At 41.6% G+C, this 19,899-nt stretch overlaps 2 protein-coding genes across 2 annotated transcripts in view; both read right to left on the reverse strand.

Moving 5' to 3' along the window:
• Positions 1-2,166: 2,166 nt before the first annotated feature.
• Positions 2,167-3,853, reverse strand: LOC146636718 (glycoprotein hormone beta-5-like). The gene is made up of 2 exons (XM_085351015.1): positions 3,653-3,853; positions 2,167-2,355 (listed from the first exon to the last, which is right to left on the reverse strand). The coding sequence occupies exons 1-2, from the start codon at positions 3,851-3,853 to the stop codon at positions 2,167-2,169; spliced, it is 390 nt and encodes a 129-aa protein (XP_085207141.1).
• An 8,315-nt stretch (positions 3,854-12,168) lies between these two features.
• ppp2r5b (protein phosphatase 2, regulatory subunit B', beta) overlaps positions 12,169-19,899 on the reverse strand; it is a 46,694-nt gene continuing 38,963 nt past the window's right edge. Inside the window, exons 8-13 of the mRNA XM_085351016.1 lie at positions 15,714-15,767; positions 14,416-14,466; positions 14,162-14,281; positions 13,762-13,889; positions 12,967-13,068; positions 12,169-12,397 (exon numbers count right to left, since the gene is read on the reverse strand). Of these exons, the coding sequence (XP_085207142.1) occupies positions 12,169-12,397; positions 12,967-13,068; positions 13,762-13,889; positions 14,162-14,281; positions 14,416-14,466; positions 15,714-15,767 (684 nt within the window). The remainder of the gene's footprint in view (positions 12,398-12,966; positions 13,069-13,761; positions 13,890-14,161; positions 14,282-14,415; positions 14,467-15,713; positions 15,768-19,899) is intronic.

Consider the following 19,899-nt stretch of genomic DNA (forward strand, 5'->3'; position numbering starts at 1 on the left):
TACCATTCTGAGGACACGTGCACACACACACACACACACACACACGGAGGAGTGGAAATATAAAAAGGCCAGCATTGTCTACAAAAAGCAGAGCAAAAGCCTGTGGAATGTGTTCCTGTGAACTCATCTGACAGTCAGCGTGCTGAGGAGCATCAGGATGTCACTTACTGGATTAAACTGTGCCTGCATCCATTTAAACAGTGTGAGATTTATTTGAAGATGCCTGACATGTGAAGCTGCTCACACTTATTTCCATTTCACTTACAGCACACTGTTTAACCACTTGATCTCTCACTGTTGATACAGTGCTAAATCCTTTGTAATCTGTAGGTAAACCAGGAGGCAAACTGTGGGCATGTGTCAGAAACTGCAGTTCCCTTAACGGCCACTTGAGGCTGGCTGTAAAAGTGAAACAATAACCACAGACTGCTGAGTTGAAATGTTCGACTTTACAGCGTTCAAAAGCATGTTTACAGCCTGTTTTTCAGTCTCTATAGTTTCCCTTGGTTCATGCACTCGGACATTGTGAAGGCTTGGAGTGGAGTGAGGGGATTGCTTGATTACTAAGGAGCCATGACTGTTTTGGGTTGGGTGGGTTTCACCTCCAGTAATTGAAGGTACTGAACTGGAACTCGTAACTGTGTTTGTGCTGCTGGTGCCTTCCTGCCTTGTTTTAATTGAAATATTTGACTAATAATCTGGCTTGCTATGAGGTGGAGCCAGTCCAAGTAGAAGAAGAAGTAATTCTACCATTTTATTAGTCTGCGACTTAGCATGCATTTAGCATGTGCCTGTGGAATGTGCCAGTACAGATTACGAATGCAGCTTATAACTCTTCATTCGTATTATTGTAAGGTAAAGACATTACATTAGTACAGACAAAATCCCAGCAATCAAACGTCGCCCTACGAGCAAGCACTTGGTGACAGCGGGAAGGAAAAACTCCCTTTTAACAGGAAGGAGCAGAACCGGGATCAGGGAGAGGCGACCATCTGCCGAGACTGGTTGGAGATGAAGGGAGGAAGACGGGACAAAAGAAACTGTGGAAGAAATTACACGTGGAGTTGTGTATAACCACACAGAGAGCGAATAAAGGTGAGTGAAGAAGAAACAGTGCGTCATGGTAAGCAAAGTGCTTCACACACTGATGGGTAGAAAGCCTTTGACCAGCCTGCCTTTGGAATTAATGCAAATCTGCCCACATCTGGAGCGTTACTCAGTAAATACATTGTAATTGTTACCATTTCCTTTCATGTGCACTGCTGTCATGTCTCTGATGGCAGACAAGCAGATGCCATGTCCAGTAATCTGAGAGTTTGAAAAGAAGGCAAATGGACCTCTTTAGGTTTCTGAAGATGTTTTGCGTCTCCTGTAACGAGGGCTGTTTCCTTTGGTGCCGGTTTTGAGGGTCCCGCGGAGGTTTCACCTGCTAACCCCAGTGATGGTAATAATGACCCATCCATTTCTTTAATGTGATGACTCATATGATCAATAGCGAGTTAACAGCCCTCACCTCCCTTGCATTAGCTTTCCCTTTTATTTTCACCCATGTCATCTTTAATGTGTTTGAAGCCTGTTTTATGGTACAGGTAACTGCGTCCCATAGTTTTTGTTTGCTTATAGTGTGTTTTCCTTAATGCCTTTAAGTATTACATGCTGACGAAGAGCTCTTGCAAACAGTGCACTGCATATTACCTGTTTTTTTTTCTTTTCAGACATTGATGTAAAAGTAGGAAAACTGCGGGCTGGAATTTTATTTTATTTTATTTGTGAGTATTCCCAAACATATTAGTTGTATCCAATTTCGGTATAACTTGGTACACAAGGACAGGAAAACTGTTACGTTACAAAATGCATTCAATGTTAATTTTTCTGCAGTCTATATAATGAGAAACCGAGTATCGTGAACATTATGAGTATGACATTACTTGTATTTTTTACAGCAGATGCAAAATAGATGCACATTATTGTTAGTTGACAAAGTCATGAAATATCCATCTTCCTGGACTTTTTTTGTTTTTCAGTATAAACATCCTGCTGTTATATCTTTCTAAGTGCTATCACCACCAACTTAAAGTTTGAATCACATGTTTTTATCTTTTTTCAGTTCAGACTCCGCCATCACACTGTTGATGGAAGCGTTTAGGGAGAGGAGAGCCTTGTCTGTCAGAAGGTCTCACACTCTGTGTCCTGTGTGGAGCACACATCGCAGTGGCACTCCAGAGCCACGGGATAGTGGTAGAGAGGGGAGACGTCAGGCTGGCAGCCGGGCAGCCGGGCGGTCATGTGGCGACTGCGGTTGTACGTGCACACACGGTGGTGACGGTGGATGTAGGGGGGTTCTGGTACAGGTTTCTGCAGGGTTCACACACACACACACACACACACACAGGTGAATCACAGGTTGCGATTGGAGGAAACAAACTTCAATGACTCTCACATGAATTAAAAGCTTTTAAGAAGTTGAACTAAAAACAAAGAAACATAAATTTTGGTGGTTTTTTTGGTAGTTCAAAAACAAACTTCAAATTTTATGTAGTAATAGTTGACATAAAAAAACAGTCTGAAAAACACAGAGACTGCAAGTTGTTGTTGTCTAAAGTTACCCAGATGTACAGCATTAACATGTCAAGTTTTCAGAAGTACAGCGGAAGATTGGTATCCCCTGACTGGGATCTGAGCATTTCTTATAAAAAAAAAAGTTACCAGAAAGCTAACAAGACAATAACAGATCATCAGCTTTGTTATAGTTTGGTACAAGTCCTAGGACATGTAGGTGGGACGTTCAATCCAAATATCGATAGTTTGATACCAGTTTTGGTTAAAAGCACTTCTTCCCTGCACATCATACTACGCACCACACTCGCTCGTATATCCCCCATGTTTCGATTATTGTATCGTCTGAGTCGTCTATGTCCTTGTCCTGGATATGTCTCTTCTAAGATGTTTTCCTGTTTTGTTTGCAAATGAAGTTGTTGTTTTTTAAAAGATTGTTTCTAGCACAATGTCTCTATCTGCTACCTTCAGTATATAGCCAACGGTATTATGTGAAATCTTATTTACTTATTTTGTTTATGGAAGTAAAATAATATACCTCAAATATGCACTATGAAAAATGCAGGTGTAAATGTCTTTACACCTGCAGTGAAATTGGACCCCCCCGACCATACATACATAGCAAAGACATGACGTGGGGAAACAGGTCGGAGAGCCTATATCACATATCGCATTAAAACAACAGAAAATAACCCAAAGTCCTTTAGAGACAGGTGTATTTACATTCCATGTCTTCAAAAAACCCAGTTTCAAAATACATAAAAAGCTGAAAGGTGTGTCATTACTGTGTAAAATGAAAATCACAGTGATTAGGCAGTCATTAAAAAGTGTTCATGATTCATCTCATAAATTAAAACACACTGCTCTCTCCTAAGTATCAGTATCGCTATCGGCCCCGTAATTACTTAGTGTCAGATCAATACCAAAATTTGTAGTATCGACATCTTATTAGTGCACTAATAGGAGATGACTCTTTTATTGGATGTTTCAGTATCCCAGCATTAAAGACACAAACTCCTGTGTAGGTTACAAGTAGCTGATGTGACATTTATTTTCTCTGTGTGTGTCTGTGTGTGTGTGTGAGAGAGAGAGCTACCTCCCACGTGTGACAGCGCCCCCAGCAGGCCTCTGTGGTGATGCGCAGCCCCTTGCAGCCAGGCTTGTGGGCCACAAAGGAGAACTCCCGCACTGCGCATCCACGGAAACCCTGGAGCACTGTTGTCACGTTGACACACAGCACGGCTGCCCCGGCAACCAGCAGGAGGAAGAAGGAGAAGGCGATACGGTGGAGGTGCATGCTGGGTATAATGGAACAAATAATAAATAAAGAGGGTTAAGTTCAGCAGCTTTGTGGAGTAAATCATATTATTATTTCACTTAATCATCAGGAACATATGATGTGCTGTGATACATGGAAAGATGCTATCATTGATATTGAAGAAAAAAATATTAAATGGAGAAATATTATCACTAATTACTTAAAGAATATACCTATACAGTGTATATCTCTTCTTGTATATTGAAAACAAGTGATAGTAGCCAGTAAAGGTGATGAATTGTCAATATTTTACATGAGAACAGAAGTTGATCTACAGCAGTGTGGCAATGAGCATGACTCACAACTCCCTCTAGTGTCTACTCTGGCTACTGCAGCCAGCAACGCCACTAAAAAGTTGGACACAAAAACATTTCTTAGTGTTGAGTACAAACATCTTTGCAGATGGGAAACCTGACACTGGTGTTTACGTGCATAAAACCTCATCTTCGTCTTCTCTTGTAGGAAACACAATAAACATTTGTGTCTTTTCAAAGGTCTTTAATGCTACAGGAGACGTTTACTCAAAAACTGAACGTTTTCAAGCAACCCACCTGAAGTTTACTGAAACAGCTGGATTTAACTCAATGTAGCCAGACTGTTAACTGTTTCACTGGTTTCTTTTAAGAATACATACAACCCCATTAAGTTAGCAGAAAATTAAATTCTTTCAGAAGCTCTGAGACCACGGTCACTGGACTCACTCTGTAATGACTCAATAAAGACTGCAAAAGCATCTGAACAAAACCATGCACATCAAGCTCAATTTGTTATTGTCGCATACCCATCCTACCTTATTTTAAAAATGTTTCAGAAGACGATCTCTCACCTTTTCAGCTGAAGATCTTTCAGAGGGTTTGAGCTGCAGGACTCGGGTCTCTCTCTGTCCGGACAATCCAGTGAATGGAACCAATCTGTCCTTGTTATTGTTTTTAGAAGGCCAATAGGGCGGACGGACACTCTGACATCATAGCAATTACAATAAAATACCATTAGAGACCCCAAGCCAGAAATAATGGAGACTCCCTGGAAAATAATGATGCTTGTCTGTATTTTCTTAACCTCATCCTGTATTGTATATCTCTCTCTCTCTCTCTCTCTGTGTGTGTGTGTGTGTGTGTGTGTGTGTGTGTGTGTGTGTGTGTGTGTGTGTGTGTGTGTGTGTGTGTGTGCAGTGTCATGTGGGGAGTTGCAGTACTGAACTGTACACCAGAGTTACAGAATGGATAGAAATATACACAAATCTTGGTAATGGTTGTTGGTTTAAAAACGACTAATAACTTAAAGACATATATATATATATATATATATATATATATATATATATATATATATATATATATAATGCACAAGTCAAACCGCTGACATCAGCAGTGTTTGCAATCTTCATTTATATGATCTTAATGCATCAGAATACAGATTAACTGTGTCCTCAGCTACAGAACTGTTTAAACTGTACCCATTCTAGTGCTGTCACCATCGGGGATGCTCTTTTGCACTCACACACTGGCACTGCCAAGTTGAAAATCTAAAAACCAGAGTCACAATTATAGTCAGTTTGTTAAAATACCCTTGTGCGCTAGCAGATACAAGTAAACAAAATCGGAACTAAAAATCAGGATCTCTGAGCACAAAAGCAAGACAAGAAGTGCTGAAAGATTCCCAATGGCTAAGCATCATAATCCAGCTGGCAATCTTGCAAATTCTCTTAAATTCCAAAATATAGAAATAATACTTCTTCCTAAAAGAGGCGGTGCCTGAGAAAGATTATTGCTACAAAGATAATCATACTGGATTCATGCCCTTCACACAGAAACGCTTGGATAAAAAAAATATTGTCATATTATAGAATGTTTATATTTTACTGTCTGATAACTTTAGTGCAAATATGTCTGTGAAGGTTCTCAGTCATCCAGGTCATCATTGTCATGTATTGATATGTTCTCCGAAGGAGGCCCCGTTAAGTGGCTAGTTGTCAGATGGACAGTGTTCAATAAAGCAAGATAAAGACCGTGCTTTATGTCCTGATTTAATTCAGTAATAAGGTGGGCACACAACAATGGCGACGAGGATGACACGGACCTGGATTTGTTTTTGTGAGAAGTAGACCCAGCGGCGGCACGGTGTTAGCAAAAACTTGTGGGCTAACATGGAAAAGTCGGGCATTCAACCATTCGCCTGCTACACTGAGATGGACGCGTGGTTAACATCCATCGAGTTGTTTGCTGATGGGAAAGGTCTTCTTTTGACGCGATCAGACAGCGTAGACGCGCTCTTCTACTGCACTTGGCCGGACAGGACGTGCAGGACGTCTTCTCCACTCTACCACAGACGGGAGAGGCGAAGGATTACACCGCGGCGGTGACTGCGCTCAACACTTATTTTGTTCCTCAAGTGAATGCAGCATACGCACGCCAAACTTTCCACAAATTGTCCCAAACACCAGGTGAGACTGTGCAACAATTTTGTACACGTTTAAGGCGAGCTGCAAAAGACTGTGACTTTCAAGGTGACAATGATAACCAGATAAGGGACGCTATCCTGAGTAAATGCACTTCTGAATATGTACGGAGAAAGCTGCTCGAGGAGGGTCCCGGCTTAACTCTAACTCGCACGTTAGAGGTGGCTTCACACTGCGAACACGTGGAGGAGCAGATGGCGGCGATGAGTGTCGCCGGGGAAAAGAAAGGAGAGGACACGGTCAGCCGGATTTTTACGGTAGACTTACTGGGACCGTTACCTTCGAACCACTCAATACTTGTACTGATAGATTACTACAGTAGGTACTATGAGTATGATGTAATGTCATCTACAACTGCTGAAAAAGTCATTGACTCTATTGACTGTATATCTAGCAGACATGGGCTACCAGTTACCATCAAATCTGATAACGACCCACAGTTCAAATCTGAGCTGTTCAGAGAATATTGTGAAACTAATGGAATCAAACATATAAGAACTACATCAAAATGGGCTCAAGCAAATGGGGAAGTGGAATGTCAAAATGCATCATTGATGAAAAGAATCAGGATCGCACAAGCCGAAGGACTTGACTGGAAGCGAGAGCTAAGAAAATATGTGACAGTGTATCGCAGCATTGAACATCCAACCACGGGCAAAAGTCCAGCAGAACTCCTGTTCAACCGCAAAATGAGAGGAAAGTTACCGAACATCGGTGAGGCAAAAGCAACGGAGTTGGACGTGCGTGACAGAGACGCTGAACAGAAAGGAAAATCAAAGATTTCTGCTGATGAACGACGGGGAGCTGAGTATTCAAAAGTTGACACGGGAGACACAGTGCTGGTTCAACAAGACAAAGTGGACAAGTTTACAACACCATTCAACGCAACACCACACAAAGTTGTAAGCGGAACTGGAAACCAAGCCTACCCAGCTTTTGGAGGACTCAGCCCACTTAGACCGCGAAGGCCGGGTCCTCAGGTGGATGCAGCCTCTGAATTTGGACACCCGGTGAAATCCAATTAATTTTATTCCGAGTTTTTTGTATATATGTATGTCACCCCCCCAACAGCCCTTTTGAATGTCTCCCCAATTCCGAGGTCTCAAGTTTGGCAAGTATGTGATAAGTATCCCAATCATGTCTGGAAATGGAAGAATCATTGATAGGAATTAGGCGATGCAAAAAAGACACAGACTCCAGAGTGTTTTCTCAAAGTGAAGTTTTAGTTTTTAGCACATTATATTTTTTTCTCCATTCTACACTTCCCTGTAATGATACATACAGTAGTAAGCCACTCTACATTCAAACCCCCCCACCACTGTGTTGGTCCCCAAAATATACATCTTCTTCGTCTGCATCATCTTTATCATTTTCTCTTGTTTTTTTTTCTTCAACACAACAAACAGACCATTGGGCAGACAGTGCAAATCTAGAAATTCAGTGAAATTGCTACGTAATGCAGTAGTAGGTTTCGGTAACGTTATATTCTCATTCTGTTGCTCTGACTTATTGCCATTCTATCGTGTCTATGTCTTTTCTTTCCTCTATCTTCCCCCTCCTGTTTTCTTTTTTTGTCTTTACTGTCTGTCTTTCATCAGATCCGCCCACATCGCCCCTCTGACTTAAAGCATTTGTTAAAATCTGGCCTCCTGAAAACGGCCACAGAGAGGAAATGCGAGCGTCCATGAAAGCAGCGCTTGATGGCTGTCTGTGAGGCGACACCGGAGCTCTCTACAAACACTCTCTCCTCTCTCACTTCCTGTTCTGGAGCAGTTCCTGATTGGATGGCAGAATGCTAGAATTGAGGAATATTATTATTAATCATTATCATGGAGAATTCTTGAACAGTGGGAGCTGGGGTCATCCCAACAACAACAATCTAGAGGGTTTGTGAGTAAGCAACCCAAGAAAAAAAAATCATGAAGCAAACCAAGTTTAGTGACAGCGAGGTCAAGTTTTGTCTCTGTTCGATTGTGTTTCTGAGTGTCACCTGCCTGAATCAAGACAATGTTTGAAATCCCAAAAATGGAAGGGTCTCTCGTTGTCAGCCAGGTGGCGACGTGGAGTAAATTATAGGATTTAAGAAAGGAAATGTTCCACTTGTTTTTGGAGTTTCAGGCGATTGAGGATGACGACGAAATCAGACTTTGGATTTTTGCACTCTTTTTGCAAAATACAATCAAAGAAAAAAGTCAAATTAATGAAACCAGCACCAATAACTTATCTGTAGTTGCCCGCTTCTAGCGTTACCCATAGACTGGTGGTGGTGTTCAGTTGTCCTGTTGTTGTAACGATAACTCAGGCGCCTTTATGTGACGGTAGCTATCAAACAGTGGCAAAATTTGGTTTTTGGCGTCAAAGGTGACATAAGTTGTAAGGTCTTTATGAAAAAGAAAAGAAAAAAACGCAAAGCCGCTTCACCAAATTTTGAAAGCAAAAAACCCTTTTGGTACGAAGATGGAAACGATTTCGAAACATTGCTGATTCAGACAAGTTTTTAAGTGAGCGTCTAGGAAAAAAACGGTTCTGCGGGGTTTTTTGAAAGTTTGGTTCGAAGCAGCCGACACTTAGTTCTGCCTGTCAAGCGTAAAAAAAAAGAACAATCAGTTTTGTTTCACGATACATTCGGATTCAAACCCTGTCCCACAGGAAGGAGAGAAGGCGAGAGAGAGAAAAAGAAGCAAAGAGACGACTGCTTTCTCCCGTTCTCTGTCGCTCTGTCTACGCATATCTCCTGCTCGCCGAAACACTCACTGGATACACGCTCAAGCACCCACGCACGCAAACACATGCGCGCACACACACGCACACACAACCTGACCGTCAAATAAGGTTACATTTCCTGATCAAATAGAAAATAAATAGCATCAGACTCAGTTTTCCACAAAAAACAAGATTATACAAAAACCAATAAAATTAACAACGTAATTTACAAAGCAAAATCATTTCTCATCAAATAAATCTACACAGAAGGTACCTTTAAGACAATGTGAATATCAAGGACGCAACAGGAGTAAAAACAAGAGTGGGAGGTAAACGTTTCAGTGTGACACCCACTTCCTGTCGTCACCCCCTAAAAAACACAGATTATCCTGAAAGAATGAAAATATTGCTAAAATAATTTTTTTTTCAGTTTTTTTCCTCCCTCTCTTGTATCCCATCACTCTATCATAATGATCAGACAAGAATAAACAGATTTTTGTTGGTTCACATCAAAAAAAAAAAAAAAAAAGCTTCCTCATCATGGTCACCATCTAGCAGCTTTTGGTCTGCTCGAACCTGCAGACGTTCCAGGTTCAGAAATCCAACTGGATTGCGGTGTTTTTCTTTTGATTTGACACACATGCGGTGGGTTTCATTCATTCTCATGTGTTGGGTGGGCTTTATGAGTCTGCTTGGATTCGTTTAAATTTAATACTCTGTGATGAGGTTCTAAATGAGAGAATAGACACACGTACACACCAAAAAAAAATCATCATTTGGTGCCAAATTAAAATTAAAGGTAAGCTGTGGAACTTTTAACCAATAAGAGATGATAGATAAAGCATGTTTTATGACTGGATCCAAGTTTTGTTTGCGTGTAAGCAACACATTCACAATACTGATTTCATGCTGTTCTCCTGATCCAACATTTAGTGATGTGTAGAATTTGTGCCAGAAAATGCTGGAAAGTGAAGCAAATGTGCCCAAAACCGCAGTTCCTCAAATGACCACTTGAAGCTCTCCTGTTGAAATATTTATTAATGGTGGAACCCAACCTAGCTGTCTGCTAATCTGACCCAGTCAACTACACCCACGTGGAAAGCGTTTGTGGGGTTGGTGTGCTCTCTTAGAGCTCGGTTAAGAAGCTCGATCATCCAGGAGGCGCTCAGACTAAAGCTGCCACTTCACCACACAGAAAAGAAGTCGATTCAGGTGGTTTGTGACCAGGATGCCTCCCGGGCACCCCCTAAAGGCCCATGTATGCTCAACATGCATCAAGTTGCGCTTGGTTAGTTTTTGTGGCGATCGCGTCAATTTTCACAACCATTTTATTGACACAGATTTACAGATTGCAACAGTATTGAAAAGATGAGACATTCTGGAATAAATAAACATTCAGTGATTTCTTTATTTACGATTTTGACCGAACCAGCGCTAATGTGGAGGTTCTGTCTGAATCGCCACGCCTATCATTTAGGAAAATACTGCGGCGAGTACCGAGTCGTGGCAAAGCCATTATTCGCAGACACGACGACCAACACGTCGACCAACACGTCGAGGATTAATTAGCCATCAGTCACGGATGGATGCATGGATTGAGGCTATGCTACTCCCATTCAGTGTATGCACCTTGCTAACAAAGGTTGCTATCATTAGCCAATAACCTCTGGATCCAGAAAGCCAAACTTCAAAACAGGACTTCACAAACCAGTGGGTATCACCACAGAAGCTAAACCTAGCATATGTAGCTTTTTTTAGCGAGCAAAGGCGGATGTTAAAAATGTAAATTCACCAGGCCTCCCTAACAGACAAAGTACATTCATGATGAGTGAGACATAAAATCATCAACGTAAAACTGTGTTTAGAACAAAACTCCACACGGCACCTTTAAAAAAAATGATTCAGCTTTAAACGTGGAATGTTTGGGGATTTCTTTGTTTTTTTAAATCCACCACACCACAAGTAATGAATGAAAGCAAATCCACCCATGCCAATCCAGTTCATTCCTCCTCCTTTTAAGGTCTGCTAAAGGGGAATTCTGCTGAATTTCAGCACTCACATTACAGCCTCACACATTTAACACGTGATGTGAATTCAGAATTCGAGTGGACTTCCCCTTTATGATATCTGCTACACTAGTGTTTCTCCCGTAATACACTACAGAAATATCCAGAGACATATGTATATATATAAAAACATTATCATCATCAGTAGTACTTAGAGTAGAGTAATAGTAGTAGAGTAACAAGTAAGAAGAAGGAACATTATTGTACTTATATCATCATCTTCATCAGTGGTTATTAGGGACTTCAGGCTCATCCTTTGGTGGAACCCGGCAGACTGGGAGAGGAGTTAACGCCAGAATCAGCCGTGTGTGTCTGTGTATGTGTGTGTGTGTGTGTGTGTGTGTGTGAGACAGTGTGATTTAAAGTAATATTCAGGTGCATGAATCAGCTGTTGGCGTGTGAATTGTTTAACCTGGATAAACTCTCTGTAGCTCTGTCCTCTGATATTTACAGTAAAAATGTACCTGCGCCCGCGTCTATGTGGCGGTTCGTGGGTTCGGCAATAGTTTTGGGACTTTTGTGTGAAATTGCTTCTTTTGTTTATTGATGTATTGTGCTATCCACGCATGAAATCAGCATCTCTGACCAAAAGATAAATACGAGGCCACGGCGCAGACCCGTCCTCCCTTAGGTGACTTAGAAATGTGTTAAACGTGGTAAGTGTTGCACCAAAAGAGATGTTATATCTCTCGTTTTGAGGCAGATTTGAAGCAGGCCAGCTACCGATTTCAGGGCACTGATCTGCCGTTTCCACGAATTTAAATTTCCACGAGTCTGCACTCGGACAGTATTTATCTTCTGGTCTGCAACATAATGTGTGTACAGCAAAATGTGAACCAGTTTCACACAACTCAGTTAGAAAGAAGGTACAGTGTTTACCTTGGATCACCGAGTTTGCGCCTTTTTACAAAAAGCAACCACCTCCGTGACACAAGACGACAGAGGAAAAAAAACAGTGGATTGTTTTGTACCTTTTTCTGTCTCCCAACACTTTTACCGTCATCTTCCTGATTTCTCCCTGTCCCCTAACCCTCCCCTACCCCCCATTGGATCTAATGGAGTGACACCTAGGTGGCGCTCTCCCCGGCTCCAGAAGAGGCCCCGCTGGGCTTGGGCTCGGGCTGGTCGGAGTGAGCTGTCTGCGGGGAGGAAGGGTTAAGCGTGTCCCCTCTCTCGCCTCGCTCCTGGAGGTTGCGCTGGTTCCTGGCGGCCTCCGTGAGCATCTGCATCCGGCGCTCCTGGTACTCCTCCAGGCCTCGCCAGAGCTCGGCACGCTCCCGTTCTCGCTTCAGCTCCCTGGAGAGGCGGCGGAGAAAGGAAAGTAGTTAAGTTTAAAGGGCAGAAATTAGAAAGTGGTACCGGGCCTCAACTCTCACGGCCCAGTACCAAACGACTCGGGGGTTGGGGACCGCTGATTTATATCGGACTGTCATCCCTGACTCTAATTTCAGCTTCTATTAAAATGCTAATTCTTACAGATATGTAATTCTAGATCTAGTTCGTGAATAACAGGGTCCAAATTTTCTATCCTAAGCTAAACTTAGATAAATTCATCCAGTCTTTACTTCATCACTTAACAAATAAAACGTGTCTTTTCATTAAGAGATGATCAAACTGCTGAACTATCCCTGTAGATTTTATTTTCCTCTGGTATCTACTATCTTGAGGTTGAGGCTGGAATTATGATGTGATCCGTGTCCAAAAGATGACCTAAGCGATACATACTTACAACGTGAAATACAATGTGACAGATAATGGAAGAAACGCCGCCTAAAAAATGACTTAGTTCTTAGTTTCTTCCTCTTGTTGTCACCGTCGTATCCAGTGACACAAAGACATGCACAAAAGCAGTGAGTCACACTCACTTCTGTTTCTCCACTTTGTAGGAGGCAGTGAGGTCATCAAAGAGTTTGCTGTTCATCTCCATGAAGGTCTTCAGCACGTTGTAAATCAGAGACACGATGGTCCTGGAGAAACACAGATGGGTCATCAAATGCTTCAATGATGGTGAGAATATGAAAAAAGTCATTTGGTGTGTACCTAAAAATTTAAATGAATAGTGAAACGTAACAGGAGCTTGTATAGTAATATGGCAGTATAGTATCAGGGTCTGAATACTGTGTGTGATAAAGACAAGAATAAAAGGACTTCTGTTATGGCTAACTTAAGGGTTCCTACCAACAATTATTTTCATTATTCAACTAATTTGTAGCCTAAAATATGACAAAAGATCTTCCCAAATGAACTCGCCACTAACAGACTAAACTCATAGACTGAATATAAAAGATGGAAACCAGCCCCTGCCTACTTTAAGCTGGAAAGCTTTGGCCTGAGTATTTTACATGTTGCCATCTTGGGGGTTTGTAACCGAATATTACGAATGAGGAGCAGATCTCAGTGAGAAACGGAGGGTTATGCACGCTCGTGGCGTATCATCGTATGAGCCACACGGCTGCAGACTCCTTTTTGACTCTAATGGGACCATAAATTGAAAGTGAACATCAGGCTGTATTCATAAGGACTTGAAGCTAACGACTAAGCCTGTGAACCCATCATGACCCTTTTCACCCTCTGACTGGACAAGTTGTGATATTTGCTCGTAACAGAGGTTAAGCTCTAAACAAAAAGTTACGATGGGAGTGGTTATGCGTGCCACTGACTGGTTCCAGTGCTCCTTGGAGACTCTGTAGAGGGTAGCGAACACCAGTGGAAGGATGACTTGACAGTTTTCCTCAATCAGACTGAGGATGTATTCATTGTTCCAGAAGTAAAGAGCCCGCTCCGCTACCTAAAACACACACACACACACACACACACACACACACACACACACACACACACACGGGCACAAAGAAGAGTTGATTTTCTTTCATCAGAGTTGTGCAACATTCTTTTTATTAAACTGATTCGTCTAAGAAGTAACTGATTTTCCAGCCTAATACCTGGAGGTAATCAGATTACTATAATCACATTTGTTTTAATCCTGTCTACACCCAAAGCGGTTTTAATCTGTGAGTGACTTCTGTGGTTATTGTTTCCACTTCTGCGTTATTTTAGCACCTGGAAGTGAGGACTGGAGATGCAGGCTGCTATCTGCTTGAAGAGCGGCTCCTGAATCCGCATGAACTGAGATGGCTCTATCACATCCAGGATCTCCTCGATCTCCCCCAGGAACATCACCTAAGTGCGTGCACATTTTTTAAAATGCAGATACAGAGAGATAGGGAAGGACGAGTTAAATCGACACAGTTGCAGCGATGCAACAGTTGAGGAGAAAGAAACATCAACAGCTTTTTCGTCGTCATCGGTCTCACCTCTTTCTGCGTGCAGGTTTTAGGCCAGTACTTGAGCAGCCCTCTGATGATCTGCAGAGCAAATATGAGCACATGTTAAGAGAAATAAACACTGAAGCCATTAGCTCAGCAGGGTAGCTGGCTGACATCCATCTCTACCATCTCCAATGAGTCATTTCCATGCTCTGGCTTTTGCATTAAGAATAATGTCTTTAAGTTTTCACTGACTCTCAGCTGGCTGCATGGGTAACATTAACCATGCTGCTTAAAACTCCTACTTGCTATCTGTCTAAAGTCTAGGATCATGCGGTTATTTTGGTTATTATTAAAAAGGCAAAAAAAAAAAAAAGAGAAAGATTTTTTTAAAACATTTTAAACTGGTTTCTTCGGGGAGTAAAACTAAAAAGGCGTGCAGCTAAATGTTCAGAATAATTTTGAATTTCCTGTAAAGTGTGAACAGAAGCATATCTAAACCAAAATAATGAAGTTGTGGGCCCCAAAATCAAATCAGAAAAAGATCAAATGACTTAGTTTCAGGAAATTCACAACATATGGCTGCCCCTCGCTGAGAGTTTTTCTTTCCCACTGTCGCCAAGTGTTTGCTCATAGGGGCTCATCTGATTGTTAGAGTTTCCTCTGTATTATTCAACCCAGTATCAGCAAAACGTGTAATAGACACACCGGTCCACCGTGTCCATGCTTTGCCTCTCCAAAATGTGAAATAGACATGCACGCATGTTGCAGCGCCAGCAGGGGGAGATAATATCTTTAAAGCCAAGAAATCAAAAAACATATAGAGTATATTTCAGGGTTCTTAATAGTCAGAAATGATTAAGTTAATATGTGTTTACATGTAAATGTGTCAATAATGTCAGTTTAAAGCTTTCGCATGATTATTATATTGTTTGCAACTTTTATTGTTTGCAACTTACTGCAACTTCTGCGTGTTTTTTCCCTTCGCGTTTTGGAGAGGAAAAGCGTGACATGGACACACTTTGTGGTGATATCAGGTCGTATTTTTGCCGGTCTTTACTTTGCAATTAAGAACGCTTTCAGGCGACTTTGTTTTGACGGTTTATAAATGAAATTCTATTCGTCCAATAACTTTTTGTGAGTTTATCTCTACAGTTGTCTTTCCTCACTTCACAAATAGTCAGATGACCCACTGTTTACCTTAAAGAAATGATTCATACAGCTTTAAAGCGTCTATGATTATTCACATGCATTATTTTCTCCCATATTTTCAGTTCTTAGGAAAAAACTGAAAATCTTTATAAAACGTGTTGGAATAAGTACAGCGAATGAAGAAGCAGTCTTACATATTCAGTGACTGTGGCATCTTTCTCCATAAACTGCACCACACAGTAGGCCAGCTGTAACGACAGAGAACACGGGGTTACGCACACACAAACTGTCACACTCACACCTACGCACTCTCTCTCTCTCTGGCGCTGTCAACGAGACAATGGGGAATTTAGCACTTATCCCTCAGGATTACACACTGCTAAAGATCGGAAAGACAAGTTTTCCAAATGTGCGCGAGTGCGCGTACGTGTGAGTGTGTGTCTGCAGCTACATCAGCTTTTGTCTCCTCTTATATTAGCGGCAATCATTTCCTATTATTCTGATATTGTGTGTGCATTTGTGTGTTTGCATATGTGTGTTCTGCGGTTGCCCCCTCCGCCCAGGCCGGTTGCCGTGGCGAGTGGGCACCGTGGCGACGGAGACTGTGTGTACGTGTGTTTACTTCGGAAGGAGTGATGTCACACACGCAAAGTCCCTTAAGGGCAATGTGAGATAGAGGTTAGACCTCTTGTCTCTCCCCCTCCGTCTATCCTTTGACTGGTTCCCAGTATTACACTAGTGGTTCATTTTATCTTCATAAGTTAGAGCCGAAGTGACTCAATTAAAAGTTTTTTGGGATTATACTGTCATATTATTGATGATGTTTTTAGATCTTTTTGTAGGACAGTTTTCTTCTTTGTTGTTCCTTCCTTTGCCACCTTGTTGAACTGCAGCATCATTGTCTGCCTCACTGTCTGAGCTTTCATCTCTTACAGATTTTTCTGTCTAATCTCCCTTTTTCTCCATACTGGCTATCTTTCTTGTTCATCTTCTTCTCTCCCTTCATCCAAGACTTTCCTATTGCTGCACCCGTGGCACAACATGTTTACAAAAATACAGTGTAAGAGGGAGTGGCGGCTAAAAAAGGAAGTGTTGAAAGCTGGAATATAAAGAAAGCAGGAGAAAAGAAGAGGATTAAAATAAAGTGGGCAAACTATTTAAAGCATTAGTGAGGCGTTTGAGAAACTTGGGGTAAATATGACATTGGATTCTGCTGTCGAGTCAAGGTTTGCGGTTGCATGAGGTCATTGTTAGGCAGGGATTATGTAGTAGACTTCTGTGGACCTTTGTAAAGATTTTACTGATATTGATTTGTCAGGGTGACAGGTCAAATTAAGCTCTATTTTTGGAGCTGAAGTCAGCTCTACTTGATAATGGAAATGCAAGGCAAGCCCTGCTTGCCCAAAAAAACCGAGCAAAAGACATGAATTAAAACCCAAGTGAGTGCTATCTCTGTCCTTGCATCTCAAACAATCTGTTCCATAAGCTTCTCTCATTGCCTGTTTGCACCATCTTTTAAATTACTGTCATCTTCTGGCCACAGTTGGCTAGTGTCTCTAAAAGCAGCTCTGCTTGCCCCTGGTTCCATTGAAATCTGTCTATATCATGCGCATGCCTGTGTCCAGTTAGCAATGACTGGAACATGTCAAGCTAAGAGGCCTAAAACTTTTTCTGGTTGCACATGTGAGAATTAACTTATAGCATATCAGTTTTTTGCTCTTTAAATACAGTATTGGAATACAAATATTACAGCTAAATAAAGCCTATGACCAAATCATCTTTGTAGTGTCTCTATACTGTTTCCACACTTTGGAATTAAAGAAAATAAAAATACTGAAATCAGAGGAATGAGACCGTCCAAGAAGGTTGGTTCATAAAAATAAAGTTATTACTATCAAATAATGATAGACTTCAGTCACTTCAGTACATCTCACACTTCAGTATCCACAGTAACTGCTCAAAGCCTAACTATATGCTTAAGAAATGAAAATATGTATATTTTTAAAATCTGAGCTGCAAACAGTAGTCCATGGACCTGCAGCCGAAAATAACAGCCATAAATCGCTAAGGAACACACTTTTTAATTACACTGGTGACACAGTTAATGACTGGTAATGGTTAAGGGGTTAGGAGAGCAGAGAACTCCATTTGTGTTCATGAATAATTTTGCCAGTGCACAAGTGAATAATAAAAAAGCCCCCGTACTGCATCCCTTGCTTCCCCATTTTATAATCAGATTCCGATCATAAACACTTGCCACCCTGGAAGTTCCTGTTCCTGTATATGAGTTTATATCTACTGCTGAAACACAATCCATTGTTGTTTTAAGAAGCTTGCAGCAGCCAAATAAGAGAAAAATTGTTTAGCAATGTTGTGTTTAATTTATGTTGAAGCAAATATATCTGCATTTAATGAAACATGTTTGTGTGAGACGATGTGGACATGTTACTGATGTTACTTGTGTTATTTTCATCAGACAGCCAAAGTCGTGAAGCTCAGTTTAAGCTGTGATTTTAAACTGGCCGTAGGTGTGAATGTGAGAGTGTGATTATCTGTCTGTGCTAGCCACACGATGGGCTGGTGACCTCCAGAGTGTAACCTGCTTCCACTCCCTATGATAGTTTCGAGAGACTCCAGCCCAGCCCCCTGTAACCCTAAGTGAGAGAAGCTGTTAGGAAAATGGATGGCTGAATAGATGATTAGCTTTACTGAACCCACACTGGGGCCACATACTCTAAGTCAGTGATATCAATACATTCAAATGTATTTCAGTGCTCATCTTCTAAGATGTTTAAACAGTTTGCTGTGATATCATATTTTGATACCGGCATCCAGAACTAGGTCAGTCCTGAACAGCCACACCTACTGAGTACAAAACTGCCATCCACAAGACCCTGCTTCTCCCGTGACCCTGTCAAACCGAGTGTGTGTGAGTGTGTGAATAATTTATGTGTGTGAACCACAGGGAGAGGAGAGATGGGGAGAAATGTAGGGCACAGTGATGCTGAGACCCAGAATACACACAGACACACATTTTGTGGGGAACAAACTGTATCTTCTGCATAAGCAAACAAAGTATGGCACAAATAAAATGCACAGGCGTGCACAAACACAATAGACTGGCAGCCATCTGTGTCACCAAGTATTATAATAACCCAGACACACATACTCGTACACAAACACCAAAAAAAATCAAAGGCACTCACACACGAATGTAACTCAGATGTGAGTGCGTCTCTCAGCGGCACTATCTGTGACTCAACCCTGCCTCCTAGTGGTACATTTGACACATTGCTAAAATGTCTAAGTATTACCAGGAACAATTTTAGACACATTAAGCTCACTTACTTCTTCTTGGGTTCATACATATATTCAAGCCAGATGTTTGTTTAGATGTTTTTAAGTGCAGGAGACCAATCAGACAATGGTCATGGTGACAGGTAGAGTTTAGGATAGCCGATTAAAGTGTCTGTCAAGAATAAAAGCAACAAGCTTGCTTCTACCTGGAGATCTTTTTCTATAGATTTAGTTTACAAAGACATGAATATAAAACTGTGCAAAAGTCTTGAGCTACCCTTCATTTTTTATATGTTATTTTATTCAAACCAGTTGAAACACAAATAGAAAGAAATACAGTATATCAGGCAAAAACAGAGTTTGTGCAATTCTAAAAAGTTTAAAAGTTAATTTTTGGTATGACCACCTTGATTGTTAAACACTTACTTGTGAGGTAAGCTTTCTTGTAATAATTTCTTTAAGTAGTCTTAAGGAATAATTCTCCAGTTTTCCTGAAGGGGACTGAAAGATCTGTTCTGTTCTCTGTCAAGATGATCTCACACTGCTCTATGTTGATGTCTGGGCTCTGGGGAGGCCAATCCACGACTGACGGTGCTTCACTACTCATAACATTAGTCGTCTCCATCCTTTTCTCTCCCCACACGCCACTGCCATTCTTGTTCATAGCCTGGTCACTTCCCGGATCGACTACTGCAACTCTCTTCTTTTTGGTCTTAGTCAAAAATCTCTCCATAAGCTTCAACGTGACCTGAACTCTGCTGCCCATATTATCACCAGGACCCCTTCTATGCACCACATCACCCGTGTTCTGCAGCAGCTTCATTGGCTTCCGGTTAAATACCGCATCAATTTCAAGATACTTTTGTATACATTCAAGGCTATCCATCATCTCTCGCCTTCATACCTCTCTGACCTGGTTCAGATCACCATTCCCGCTCGGTGTCTCTCTTTCCATCCCTTCCCCTCGGCTACCTACCACGGGGCGCAGGGCTTTCTGTCGCTCTGCCCCCCGCCTTTGGAACTCCCTTCCTCCTGAGATGAGAAACATCGCTTCCCTTTCTCTTTTTAAGGCCAGACTCAAAA

Source organism: Diplotaxodon limnothrissa, linkage group LG3 (assembly GCF_057381915.1).
Source record: "Diplotaxodon limnothrissa isolate DT_005_m linkage group LG3, D_limnothrissa_male_GT1.1, whole genome shotgun sequence".
Lineage (NCBI taxonomy): Eukaryota > Metazoa > Chordata > Actinopteri > Cichliformes > Cichlidae > Diplotaxodon > Diplotaxodon limnothrissa.